The 14,663-nt window shown below is 38.0% G+C and overlaps 1 protein-coding gene across 4 annotated transcripts in view; it reads left to right on the top strand.

The window, feature by feature from the left end:
* Positions 1–417: 417 nt before the first annotated feature.
* The window catches only part of Hdac9 (histone deacetylase 9), a 679,511-nt gene continuing 665,265 nt past the window's right edge, over positions 418–14,663 (top strand). Inside the window, exon 1 of one of the 4 annotated variants that reach the window (XM_013024045.1) lies at positions 418–533. In XM_013024045.1, coding sequence (XP_012879499.1) covers positions 518–533 — 16 coding nt within the window. In that variant the 5' untranslated portion in view covers positions 418–517. The remainder of the gene's footprint in view (positions 534–14,663) is intronic. The other 3 variants (XM_013024043.1, XM_013024042.1, XM_013024037.1) reach the window with 3 other exon arrangements.

Below are 14,663 nucleotides of genomic sequence, written 5' to 3'. Positions count from 1 at the left end.
TGGTAAACTGGCTCTATTCCAGAGCAGAATAATTTATCAACAAATGAAACACCCGTCACTTCCCACACGTCCTCTGATTGTATGAAGATCACTCCCTTTCCCACCCAAACTGAATTTGCTTAGACTATGGAGCTGACAGACATTCTCTTTTCTCCACCACTTCCTCCTCCTCCTTCTCATTTTGTTCAACTGCTGGATTCTGTAGTCTATTAGGCTTGTTATTAATACTAATAAGATGTTCATTCATTAACTGTCCCATGCCTACAAACAGGATATAGTCCTCACTGCCTCCTGGTTATGCTGTCTTTTAAGTTGTACTGTTGCAGGGAAATGAGCTGGAAAACTGATTTGGGTTGTAGCATCAGGTACTATTTAACCAGTGGGAGGGACTGATAAAATTAGCACGTTGACTAACCACTTCCCTTCCTTGTGGCTCTTTAATATTATAACGGATACAGAAAAGTTCAGAAGGACTGGGCTAGTTTTTGAAACCACAGCACGCTTTGGCAGAGGGGGAATGCACAGCAGAACGGGTAAGTTTATTTTTTTCAATCTTTTAAGAGAATTGTGGAAAGTATGCCAAACTGGATGTTTTGAAGGTCGACCTTGCAAATTGTCTTCAGTAACTTGTGGGCTGTGGAAAGATAAACCTGTTGTGAAGAGGGAGAGGAAAGATTGGAAAGATAAACGTGTTGTGAAGAGGGAGAGGAAAGGTTTTCCGATCAGCAGCAAAGCAGCAGCAGCAGCACAAATTTAGAGTAAAGCAAAAGGATTCAACTCTGGAAACATCTTGTCTGTTCCAGATAGAGAAGAGGGAAAGAGTCTAGAATCAAGAAAACTTTTTTTAATGCCTGTGCTCAGTTCTCAAAATGAGACTCATCACCACGAGCACTGTCTACAGAAACTGAAGTCCCCCGGGTCCTCCAAGAGTTTAAAGTTTTCTGTTAGTATTTTTTAATGGTTGAATTTTTTAATTGCAGAAATGAAAGAATGAATATTGTATGGATTCCCCCATACCTATCTCAAGACTCTCCAACTCCCAGCAGTCTTGTTGCACTGCAGTATTTTGAAATGTAACCATTGTGAATATTAAATGAAAGGAGCCTAAGATCCTGAAAGGATCTTGACCATCTAAATTGAAGAGAAATAGTATTACAGAAAAGTAGATTATGAGTCATGGAAAGCAATAGTTGGTTTCCCAGTGGAGGAGCAGAAAGAGAGGACATGGCTATGATCATGGATTCAGGGCCACACTGTTCAGGATCAAATTTGTGCTTCTATTGCAATACGATGTTTCTGAAGAAGTCTCTTGGCTCTTTTACACCTCAGTTTCTTCAGCTTTTTGAAGATGAAGTTAATAACTTGGGTCTTGAGCTACTACAAGTAAAGACTTTGAATATTACTAGCAACATAGATAGTACATACTGTATGTTGGTCCCACAACTTTGGCTGAAATGATTAATGTGAAGGTAAGGTCAAGCTTGGTTTGCTAAACAAAAAGATAAAAGTGGTATCTGAGCATGTTTTGTTGTCTTCCGAGCATAGGTTTTTGTTTTGTTTTTGTTTTGTTTTTCATGGTATATTTCATGATGGGAAACATCTCTATTGAAGTCTCTTGCTTCTCCTGGATCAGTCTGGAATGAAGAATGTCAAAGCTTGCCTTGTCCACTTTCTCCCTTTGACGGGATCAGTGGCTGTAGAGATTTGAACTACCTGCAAGAAGAGTAGCCCTCATGTGTTCCCCTCATCCCTGAGAGGACATGTGGTTCAGTTGGGTGTAGGCTGTTCTGTTCTCCCCAGAAGGCTGACACTCAGCCCAGCTATGGGCCTTCATCCCTGTGGCGGCAGTCACCAGGCTGTCTAGACTTTCTTTCAGGGCTGAAGGCTGCCTAGGTAACATTTGATATTAATGATAATGATGGAATTCTAAGGTGAAGTCAGGTTCTTTATAGGACCAATCAAACTGAGGTCATCTTACTCATCCAATGGTAGTCACTGTCATGTATGCATGTTTACCAAATTCCTGATACTGAATGTTTTTCTGGTTTAATCCTTCCACATATATATCTTCTTTTTTTGTAGTTAAGGAAAATGAGGCACAGAGATTAAAATCAACTTGCCTTTGATTACACAGCTAATAAAACCAGCCAGGATTTTGTCCCTTATTGGCCTGATTTAACAGCTCCTTAGAGCATTTGTCTATAATGAATGGTTTTATTAAAATAATCAAAATAAGGACACAGTTTTGTGATTAGCCTTCCTATCTACGGGTGAGAGTTATCAATATTTCTTTAAAGTAAACTATATGGAAACAGCTTTTGTCTAGCAATAGTTTTCTTATAGTGACTTTTCATAATGTTTAATTACGAGCTAGGAATTTGTCATAAATTTTGACAAATAGGCTGGGGTAGAGGCTGGAGTTACTGCTGTAACAAAATAAATATTGAGCTGAGAGAGTAAAAAAAAAAAAAGGAAATGTGCTTTTAGTAAATTTAACTATGCCTGAGTGGTGGATTTTGTTTTTACAGCCATTTGTCTCTTTTCAGTTTTTGTAGAGAATGGGTGAAATTCATCTAAGTCAATTTTCAAGAACATGCAGTGCTGTTGTAAAACAAATGATAAACACTGATGTACTGCAGAAATAAAAATTGGCTGAATCTTCAAGGAGGTGCTGAGGAGAGCGGGGACATGCACAGTCAGACATTTTAGAAACCTGGAATTGACTTTTAGTGAATTTTCTTTTAGAATACTGGCACAACTACAAAAATAGAACCAAATGTGTGAATGAAGGGAGAGGTTAATTTCACAACTTTGGAGGGGTTTTTTCCTTCTTCTTCTACCTCCAACAGAGCAATGGTACTTTTAAAAAATGTTATTTTAATGAAGGTGAACACTGTCTGGAATTCAGAGCTGAAAATACATACAGGTACAAAATGATTGACTGGTCTTTCATCAAGCAATTTGATAGTTGGTAGTCTTTTATTTTTAGCTTTTTTGGTGTGTTTGCTTCATTTTCTCTAGTAGTTTCATCAGCTTGATGAGTTCAGCCAACTTTTGCCTATAAAAAACACTGGTAGAGATTTGAAATCATCTCTCCTTTTTATTTTCTTTGCTTTTTCAAAGAGAAGGAAAAGACTAAGAGAGTTAAGACTGCCAAAGGGAATGGAGTGGAGTGGGAAGGCGCATTGTTTTAAAGCATCCTAGGGCCTTAGATCTTAACTGTTTTCTAGAATCATTCCATCACCCCATTGTCTTTCTTTTATCCATTTTTTCTCTCTCATTAATGGAACATCATATTTGCAACTCAGAATGTAAGGTCCAGGGTAGAAATGTCTGTGTCCCTCTGTGGTCACAAAGAGAAATGCCACTTAGCTTATGAATGTCAAGGTTTTTCTGTGCCAATGCGGTTTCTGGTGAGCTTGGTCACCCACTGAATCACTGACCACCCTTCAACCCTCAGTACTGAGGAGCCTTGGTGTTCTCAGAGCCTGTGTGTTTCTTAAACTTCCTTTTCTGTACTAATTCTCACCCACCAGTGTGGTGAGAACATGTAAAAAAAGGGAAAAATTCCCTGGAAGTGTTGGCAGGGTCAAAAATTTTCAGAGTCTACTTGAGCACATGAGGGGGTTGCATATTGCCCAAGTGCTATCAGAAATGATCCAAGTGTTTATGCAGAAGTTCCATGATCTGAGTGATACTTCAGTATCAGTTGCCAGTAGAAAAATATATTCAGGTAGAAACTATTTCCTGGTCTAGAACTGATGTTGGCCTGGACTGAATGTTGGTTGCAGGAATGTGGGAAGTAGACAGAATGAGGAGACCTGTATTGCCAACAGGATTTGATGAAGACTGGTAGCAAAGGGGAGAGAGAGAGCAGTGTGTCAGTTACGAGCCTACAGTATGAGCATCTGGACTTGGAAAGTGTCATCTAAGAACACAGCAAATTGAAAGAGGAACAGGCTGACATCTCTTATATGAAGCACTTTTACTTATTTTTATTTTAAAGATGATGTACAGAGGGATTACAGTTATATAAGTCAGGTTTTGAGGCCTTTGAATGAGCAGATTGGTTACATGTATCAGTTCTGTGAAGCCAGGGGTATGATCCACCCCCAGGGAGATGGTATAACCTGAGAAAAGGTGAGGGCCCCAAACTCAGACATGGGCGTTTCTAAAGTTTAGAAGATGGGTCAAGGAGAGGCAACAGTATCAGGAGGTAGATAAGTAATGGCCAGAATAAAAGCAAAACTGGAAAGCTGCAGTTTATAAGGAAAATATGGGAAAATGTCATGTTCTGGAGAAAGTCATGGTATGGTTACCTGTGTTAAATAAGGAGCTAGTAAACTAATAAAAACATATCATGAGCCTGGCATCAATAACCACTCAAAAGGCTGAGGTCTGAGGATCCCAGTTTGAAGCCAGCATGAGCAGAAAAGTCAGTTAGATGAGTGGCTCAAGTAGTATAGCACCAACCTTGAGTGAAAAGGCTGAGGCATAGTACATAGGCCCTGAGGTCAAGCCCCAGTATTAGCATAAAGAAATATATTATGGGATTAGCAACATGGAACATATTTACATAAAACAAATGAGCAGTGAATGCCATGTCTTTAAAATTGTGTTGCACTTTAAACCTATCAACTAATCAATTTTATGATTTGTTGAAGACTTGATGATTAGGAAAGAGCCAAGTTATTTTCTCAAGAAGCAGTATATTTATAAGTGATCTTATTTCTATTTTCATATAATTGCATGAGGTTCAAAGAGACAATTACAAATTTATTTTCCATATAGAATCTAGCACTTAAATCCAGCACTTTCTTACATTCTTCTGCTGTCTACTCCCAAGATTAAGGTTATCAGGTACCTTGGACCTTCACTGGGAATGTGTTGAACCCATGACACACTTGTCAATATCTGAGGATATTTTTATCACAGAGAGGAGAAAGCAGTGTTCCGAGCATCTTATCAGGATTAGCCAGAGATGCTATTCAACATCCTAAGATGGGTACATACAGGACAGTTTCTTACAACAAAGACTGGTTTTGTCCAAAATGTCAATAGTGCCAAAGAAATCCTGATACAGACTGTGAAGCCCAAGGCCTTACGGTACCAGATCTTCATTACAGCATTTTATTTTGTTATAGGGTGAGGTGCTCTTAATATCGCTTCCATGAAAACGCTAGGCTTCTTGGTGAAATAAAATTTAAATTCAGTATTCATCTTGAAATATCTTTGTGAAAAGAAGTAAATAAATAAGTCATGTGTACTCATATGAAATACCTCTGAAGAATTCATTTTGAACAGATGTAGTCTTTAAGGTTATAAATAAAGGACAGTGCTCCACCCAATGGATGTTAGATTTCTTACATCAGAACTGGAATCTTTATGTATAGTTAGTTTCTGTAATGTAGTGTATATTAGGGAGTCATTTAAAATGAATCTATATTAATATTTTCACTGTCATAAAATACATCTATCTAATACATATACGTGTGTATGAATGTGCATGTGTTTGCATATCTATAATACATTCCAGATACCAGCAAAGGACGTACCATTATCAATAAAGAATCATATGTGAATTTTCTTTTCCATATGACTAAACCTGGTGCTGAATATTTTATTCATTGCTTCTTTAATTTGCATTAATATTCTGTTACACACATCTTTAATTGGCATTAATATTCTACTACATATATATTCTTATCTCATTTGAGGATTCATATATGTATACACATATATATGTATACATAAATTTGTATGAATTACATGTATGCATATATGTGTATATACATGCATGTGTGTATACATATATATGTATCCCCAAATGAGATAAGAAATCAGTTTTATAAAATGTCTATTCCTGTAGTCCTTCTTTGAGAAATTTAGGGAAACAGCCAAGAGACTGGCATGAAGGATGGGGGCGGGGGTAGCAAGCACCATTAGAGAGAGTAAACCTTCCTGTAACCATATTTAATAGCAAAGAAGGAGCCTAAGGTAAAGATGGTGGTGTCATAATGGTAGAATGGGGATTTTATTAACAGGATCTCCTAAGGAGGTAAGTACAGGAGAAACAGACTGATGGAACTGACAAACTATGCCTTCTTTCAGGGATATCATAGGGCCACACTGCTCATGGTCTGGACCTGGACTTATTAAGCTACAGGGTATCTAAGAGTTTACCTTCTATGTGCAGTTTAGAGTAGGGATATGTGATTGATGAGGGAGCACATGTAGAGAGCAAAGTTTGAGAGTATGTTTCAATCAGGGGTATGAGTTGGAGCCACAGGAATATCTGGGAAGAAAGTATATTAAACTCAGGGAATACCCATAAGTAACTGTGGAATTAAAGTGTATTGGAGCTTCTCTATGTGCATCTTCTGCCTGTCTGAAAATCATATTGCACAGTACTGGGTTGCATCTAAAACTAGATTTTTTTGTGATAACAAATATGGTTTAGCTTGAAATTATTATAAGATTTGGAACAAGTTCCCCTCCTCCCCTTTCCCCTCTATCCAAACATTTATAATCACCACTTAAGCTGTGTTACCATTGTGAGGTTAAATTTAATGTGAGCAAAGTTTAGTCTCAGGGCTGCCATTCCCCCTTCTGTTGGTTTCTTTCATCCTAAACTTTCTCGTTTTCAAAACAGGAATAATTACTTAAGTTATTTAAAGAACTGCTCTCTGCCTTTTGACCCCATCCACCTCTTTAGCTTTCATAAACCTCCTTCCTGCTGGCCTGGGTCTACAGTGGAGCTTCTCTATGCCCTGCTTTCATGTCAATATCACAGTGTGCTTGACATCCCAGTGCTGTGCGCTCTGCTCCTCTGTTTTCCCGAGTCCTGCTAACTGCTAATGCAAAAGTGTCAAGTCTATATTATTAGCACTAATTCACAGTCCGCTATTATTGGCCTAATGTATTCACTTCCAGATGGTGTCTTCACTGGGTGTTTCATTGCTTGAACACCTAAAGCAGTGGCTAGTGGTGGCCTATTTAGGTACTGTGGCAGATGTAAGCTACCTGCGTGATGCTATTGTCACAAATAGTTTTATGACTCACATTAATCTAAACTTCATAAGTACAATATTAAAAATGAAAGTCCTAAATTTTCATACGTTTTAGATAACTTTTACAAGACCAGTTTTACTTTCAAAAGAAATAGCCTTCTTTTATTTGATTTATACTTGATTATGTCCTTAAGTAGTTTTTTCTTCCCTCACCCCCTTTATTTATTTATTTTAGTCAGTCGTGGGCTTGAACTCTGGGCTTGGGCTCTGTCCATGCACTCTTCAGCTCAAGGCGAGCGCTCTACCACTTGAGCCACAGCACTACTTCTGGTTTTCTAGTGGTTTATTGGTGATAAGAGTCTCATGGAGTTTCCTGCCCAGGCTGGCTTTGAACTGTGATCCTCAGATCTCAGCCTGCTGAGTAGCTAGGAATACAGGTGTTAAGCCACAGGCGCCCAGCACCCCCTTTTTTAAAACTGAACTTTTTGCTGATTCTGGGCTTGAACTCAGGACCTCATACTCTTGTTTGGCTTTTCCACTCAAGGTTGGCACTTTACAACTTGAGTCACACCTCCACTTCTGGCATTTTGCTGGTTCATTGGAGGTAAGAATCTTACAATTCTTTCCTAGTTGGCTTAGAACCTCTATTCTCAGTCCTCAGATTTCACCCTCCTGAGTAGCTAGGATCACAGGTGTGAACTACCAGTTCCTGGCTATGTTTTTTTCTTTCTGATTTGTGTGAGTGATACCGAGGATTGAATTTAGGGTCCAATACATGTTAAGCAAGTACTTATCACTTATCACCACCCACTTTTCTTAATTTGTTTTTCAGATGGGGTCTTGTGATAACTTTGCCTAGAAATATGATCTTCCTATCTCTACCTCTCAAGGAGCTCAGACCACACATATGTGCTACCAAACCCAGTATTAGTTTTTATGTAATTGTATTGCAACTTAGGACATTCGTTGACATATTCTGTAAGTACATATCCCATGGGAAAAGGTCATAAAAACAAACAATGAACTGGTTATTCTTTTTTTACCTATAAGAAAGGTTGCCAGGCACTAATAGCACATGCCTATAATCCTAGCTATTCAGAAGACTGAGACTTGAGGATTGCATTTTAAAGCCAGCCCAGGCAGGAAAGTCTGTGATACTCTTATCTCCAATTAAACACTAAAAAGCCAGAAGTAGAGCTGTGGCTCAAGTGGTGGAGAGCTAGCCTTGATAAAACAAACAAACAAAAAACTCAGGAACAGCTCCTCAGGCCCTGAATTCAAGCTCTAGGACCTACACAAAAAATACATAAATAAGGAAAGAAACAAAAAGCTCCTGCAATATCATTAGAAAGTTATATCTGAATTTTGTAGTATCAGTGAAAAATCAGTAAGTAGGAGAACACTATTGTATATTTACTGGTAGGCTCCATGTAAGAGCCTGTTTGGCTCAAAATAAGAAATTAGATTTTAAACTTTTTTTGGAATACAACTTTGGTAGGGTTTTCAAATAAATAAAGATATTTGTATAATGAAAATTCAGTTTCTTGTTGAATTAAGATGACAGCAAAGGCAAGAACAGCCCCAGGTATGTGACACTGCATTTTAAAGTGAGGCATGTAATGTTTATGCAAGAGAAAGATTTTTTTTAATTTGCTTTAAAAAAGTGATTAGCACATTGGCTATACAGCTAAGAATTTTTTTGTAACACTGCATAAGATTTTATATCTTTTTTCCCATCAAAATTTGACCTAATTAGAAAGTTTTGATAATTATATTTTCCTGGTTAGGTAAGTGCCTTGGGGTAATGTATTGGAGAGACAAGTATTCTCAGCAAAAGTCTAATGGACCCTATCATATTTAAAGATTTTTTTTCTACTACTTCTACTTTGATTTTTTTTTGTTCTGTGTTTAATGATACCACACTCTATATTTGTGAAGCTACTTTTCCAGTACTTTATCTCTCTTGAAATACAAGTAGTGTGTTTGAATGGACTGCCATTTCTGATGTTTTCGTTGAAATAAGGTTTGTTGTTTCTGTAGTCAGGACACAAAGGTTTTTGTGCATTTTGAGAAGTTAGAGTAAGAAAGATTGTCAGTGAATGAAACATCTGGCTTGATTTGATGAGAAAAGCGGATGGTGGCAGCTCAGGAAGGCTGAGAGAAGAAAAAGAAAGGGAGAGAATACAGAGAATGCCTATTGCTTGCTGCAAAAGTATACATAGGAACTAGCAGTAAAGAGGCATTCCAAGGATCCATCATCACAGGCTCTGCCTTGAATATCCAAGCTTTGCAGAGGGAACAGCTATTCCCATTTCCCTTCTCAGGAAATGCTTTCTCCTGTTTGGCTCTATGCGTTGTGCATTCTAGTCAGAGATGTTAATTTTTGACAGCTGCTCAGGAGATGCTCTTGACAAGTAAGATATTCCTTATTTCTGTCCTACTACTACAACACTCAAAGCCTCATGAGACATTTTTCCAGGAACTCGGATAGCATCACCCTAGTTTTCAGAACTCCCTCCCTAGGCACACTGACTTTTCTCAAGAATGTCAAGAGTGAGATTTGATTAGCTGCTTCCATTCCTGGTGGAAGGCTTTCTTTATAAGTATCAGATAGTGTTGGACTTAAAAAACCTTAATGGAGAAACTCAGGGAACCGAAAGTGATGTGTATAAGCCACTTACAACATAGTGAATAACACATAAGACATTCTTTATATTAAGTGAAAAAAAGCAGATTATAAGACAATGTGTTAGTTCACGGAACTTAATTTTTTTTTGTCGGTCGTGGGGCTTGAACTTTGGGCCTGGGCGCTGTCCTTCAGCTCTTCAGCTCAAGGCTAGCACTCTACCACTTGAACTACAGCGCCACCTCCGGTTTTCTGGTGGTTTATTGGAGATAGGAGTCTCACGGTCTCTCCTGCCCAGGCTGGCTTTGAACTGCGATCCTCAGATCTCAGCCTCCTGAGTAGCTAGGATTACAGGCGTGAGCCACCAGCGCCCGGCTCACAGAACTTATTTTATGTTGAAGCAAAATAAAAGCACAAGATAATAGTAAATTAATTTAGCTAATTAATTTTCAGTGCTGACAATGGCCTGTGTGTAATAGGCAAGTGCTCTAACACTGAGCAATATTGATGTTGTTTTTCAGTTTTGAACCATCTTCTTAAGGAAATGTAAGTAAATATCTTGATAAATATGAAGTTAAACCTCTTGAACGCTATACACAGGAAGTTTTCCATGTAAACAATTCCTATAATAAATAGAGCCTTGTCAATGCTTCCTAGAAAAGAGTTTTTTTCTGCATATTTTGGCAGATAAAGGTGATTTCATATATGTAATGGATGAAACTTTACTTTTAGTATAAATAAAATGATTGTACAATGCTTATGAAATCATAGTTGAAAATTCTGAAAGCATGATTCTAGTTATTAATAGAGGAGAGCTTACACTATTCTTAATGACCCATGCTGAGAAAAATACTGTCACATAAAGAATTACAATAGTTAATTTTTTGTCTTTAAAACTGAAGTTAAGGAATATAAACATTTTAAAATCCAGGCACTAGTGTCTCATGGCTATAATCCTAGTTACTGGGGCAGGACTGAGATCTGTGAGGACTGAGGTTCTCATCCAATCTGGGAAGATCTCTTAAGTAACCAGCAAAAATCCAGGCTGATGATGAGGTAAGGTGAGGAAGGGAGCCTAATGCCCTGAGTTCAACCACTAGTATTGCTGGCCGGGGTGGGGGAGGGGGTGAAGAGTGGGGGGAGGTGGATTTATATAAAGATACATACATTTTGGCCTCTAAATAGAAATACTAGTTTCGTAAAAGTTTCCTAAGTAAAATGTTTGTTGTAATTTGTGTATTTGCATATATATTTTATGACCTTACATTAATTTTGAGTGAACTTGCTTAAAAGAATATTCTCGCAAGTTAAATTTTTCAGTGAAACACTCGGCTTTTTAATACAAGGCAAGAATTACATTTTAAAGATAAAAATACTATGAGCAGTTGTCTATATGATTTGAAGATAGAATGTATTCTCAGATAAAATAAAGTAATTTAAGCATGTAGTTGAAGCTTTATTTTATCATAGGACATGAAGTTTTCTTGTTTTTTAAGCTTGGACTGAAAATTATAGCAAAAGGCAAGCCAGATACATTACAGAAATATATTTTTTCTTGCATAAAGTGATTTAATCCTTTATTTGATTCCAGAGACTTATTTAGGTTTCATTTAGCATCCCACTGGGACAGTAAATAGTTTAATACTTTCTTTCATCTTACTGTCTTGGTGTTTAAATGCAGAAATGGGGAATGGTTGAATTTACATACAATGTACAATAATAACTGTGTATGTATAGAAAAAGTTACTGTATTATCTACTTTGTGATTTGTGCTACAGAGAAAAGGGATGAAAATTAATCTACCTATTGATGAGAGATACCAGCCTCTTTTCCCTTTGCCCCAACAGACAAGTAGGATGGATAAATATACAATGGAAAAAATCTGGTCAATTAGTTGTTCTCAGATGATAAAGTCTTAACAAATGTGTGTTTTCCTAATTCATTTTTACCTTCAAAAAGTCCATATTTAAGAAAATGGATCATGTATAAATCTTTGAAAGTGGCCATTTTTGTGTGTATGTATTTGACAGAGTGACTGATTCATGTAAATCATTCAAATATTCAGAGATTGTACTGCTTTTGAAGTTATGTGTGCTCTTTTCTAAAACCTAAAATATTCAGATATTAAAAATAGATGCCTCAAACTGGGCACCTATGGCTCATATTTGTATTCCTATTTACTCAGGAGATGATCAGGTGACTGTGAGTTCAAGCCCTGGTACTGGAATTTACAAAAGAAAAGAAAAAGAGGCAGCAGCATCTGTTGTTGATTTCCTTATGTGGAAATAAAAGAGTTAAATTTAAGAGTCAGTGTTGTAGGCTCGTGGTTCCTATGGGACCTCCCTGGCATAAGGTGTGTGTGTGTGTGTGCATGTGTGTGTGCGTGTGTGTGTGTGTGTGTGTGTGTGTGTGCGCCAGTCCAACCCTGGGGCTTGAACTCTGGGCTTGGGTTGCTGTCCTTAAGCTTTTTTGCTCAAGGCTAGCACTCTAACATGGTTCTACTTCTGACTTTTGGGCAGTTAATAAAGTTTCACAGACTTCCCTGCCAGGGCTGTTTCTGAACTGTGATCCTCAGGTCTTAGCCTCCTGAGTAGCTAAGATTACAATTATCAGTCACCTGTGCCCTGCAGTAGCATATGTAGGTTTTTTTTTAATTGTGAAAATACTGTACAGAGGGTTACAATGACATAGGCAAGGTAATGAGTACATTTCTTATGAAGCATTGTTGCCTCCTCCTTTGTTTTCCCTTCCTATCCCTTCCCATTCCCCCCCCCCAGTTCGTTTTCGACATAACATCTTGTACATCTCATTGTTGCAATGAGTCCACCTGTATCCCTATTTAAACAATTTGTTTTTTCCCTTTCCCTCCACAAATTATACCGACATCAAATACAGTGAAAACAGGGTTATACCGTGGGGGAGGGACATACAAAGCAACAAAGATATCATCTTATAAATATGTTAGAAACAATCTCAAGAAAGAAAAAACAGTTTTATGTATCATTTTACTCATAACATGAGAAGGAATCCAGATGATGCTATTAAGTAGTGTCCAATGCATTCATTTTTTTAAAATTCAGACTTTGTTTTTGAGGGAAGCACTTGTGGCCCAGAGTGGTAAACCTCCTGTCTCAGCCTCCTGAGTGCTTAGACTACAAATGAAAATCATGACAACTGGTTGTAAAGCATTTGGAATGTGCATGGTGTGGTTGGAGTTGAAGAATCATGGATAAGACATAGATCTTGGAGGAAGGAAACCTCTTTTGTTGTTTGTTTTTTGTTTTTAGATAAGCATTAACTGGTTGGATGACATTCACAAATTGACTGTACTTTCCAGTGTCTGTTTCCTCATCTATAAAGCCTACTTTGGAAGGTGATAGTAAATGCAAATGAATTTTTTTCTTTTCTCTTTTGGTTGTGGTGCTGGAGGTTATACCCAGGGCCTTATGAATGCTAGGTAAGCACTGTACTACTGAGGTCATGGTAAAAAGACTGGACCTAAGGCTGGGTGCCGGTGGCTCACACTTGTAATCCTAGCTACTCAGGACTGGGAAAAGTCCATGAGACCCTTATCTCCAATTAACCACCAGAAAACCAGAAGTAGTACTGTGGCTCAAAGTGGTAGAACACTAGCCGTGAGCACAAAAGCAATCAGGCCCTGAGTGCAAGACCCTGGGCCAACAAGAAAAAAAAAAAGACTGGACATAGATTTCCAAAAGACAAAAGCAAGTTAACTTCAGTTTCTTCACTTATAATTTCTACTCTGTGACGTGACAAAGGAAATATGGACTTGAGCTAGAAACTAATCTTCTAGAAGGCAGAAGTAATATCTGGTCTCTAGCACAATGACTGCTCAGTTACTGTTTCAATAAATGAAGATACTTAGAATATTTGCAGGGATTCAATAAATATTAATTCTGTGCTTTTCAGAGTCTTGTGTATTTGAGGTATTAGCTAACATTAGTTAAGACTTCAGTAATTTTTTCTTTCAAAGTCTAATTTCTCACATTGATAAATATGTCAATAGTTATATTTAGAAAATATATGATTTCTCTGGCTGCAACAGCATTATGAGAAGAAGCCATTATGAGACTGGTGAGGTTTTTTTTCCCTTGGAAGGACAGATACTTATTTGTCTAGTAATTGAGCGTATGGTAACTTCACTCCCCAGTGGGACAGCCAATTAACCAGTACCAGCAGGAGCCAAGTTTCCAGAGGTGGTAAAGAGTAGCTACAGAATGAGACTTTTTTTCATGTTTGTAAGCATAGTTGTTGAAGTCCATAGTAGAGATTATTAAGTGTCTACCAGGTTCCATTCCCATTATTCCATGGAAATAGAGTTGCAGCTGAGCCCACGGGCCAAGCACTAGTGTTCCAGTCTCTATCTGAGATAGTTGTGACCATTGGCTTAAATTCCTATGCTTAGAACGTGAACACCAGGTGAGCGCCTCGTGTTATTTCTAGATCTGTACTTTAGACCTGGGATCCTCCCTGTGTTACCTGCCTTCTTTTTACTGTTGGAATCTCTGTGGTTCTGATCCATCTTTATCCCCAGGTTGACAATAAATAGTTCTCTAAGAAATGTTAGGGAAGCAAGATTGCAGAAGGTTCTGCATAAGAAAAAAAAAAGTAGGGGCTGGGAAGGTGGCTCAGTGGTAGAGTGTGCTTGCCTTGCATGCATGAGACCCTGGGTTTGATTCCTCAGCACCACATAAACAAAAAAAGCTGGAAATGACATTGTGGCTCAAGTGGTAGAGAGCTAGCCTTGAGCTGAAGAGCTGAGGGACAGTGCCCAGACCCAGAGTTCAGGCCCCTACAACCAACAAAAAAAAAAAAAAAAAGGAAGGAAGCAAGCAAGCAAGAAAGCAAGCAAGAAAGAATCCTTTCAATTGTTTAAACCACTATATTAACTGGTTTCATTGTGAACAGCAGCTTAACCAAAACCCTGTAGAATTTTGTTGAACTGGGCTCAGCTCATCGTTGCTATTTGGGAAATTAGACTTGAATGTCCATGCCTTAGAGCCCTT

Source organism: Dipodomys ordii, unplaced genomic scaffold (assembly GCF_000151885.1).
Source record: "Dipodomys ordii isolate 6190 unplaced genomic scaffold, Dord_2.0 Scaffold72, whole genome shotgun sequence".
In the NCBI taxonomy this organism is placed as follows: Eukaryota; Metazoa; Chordata; class Mammalia; order Rodentia; family Heteromyidae; genus Dipodomys; species Dipodomys ordii.
Note: the sequence above shows the minus strand (reverse complement) of the source record. Positions and strands in the feature narration are given on the sequence as shown.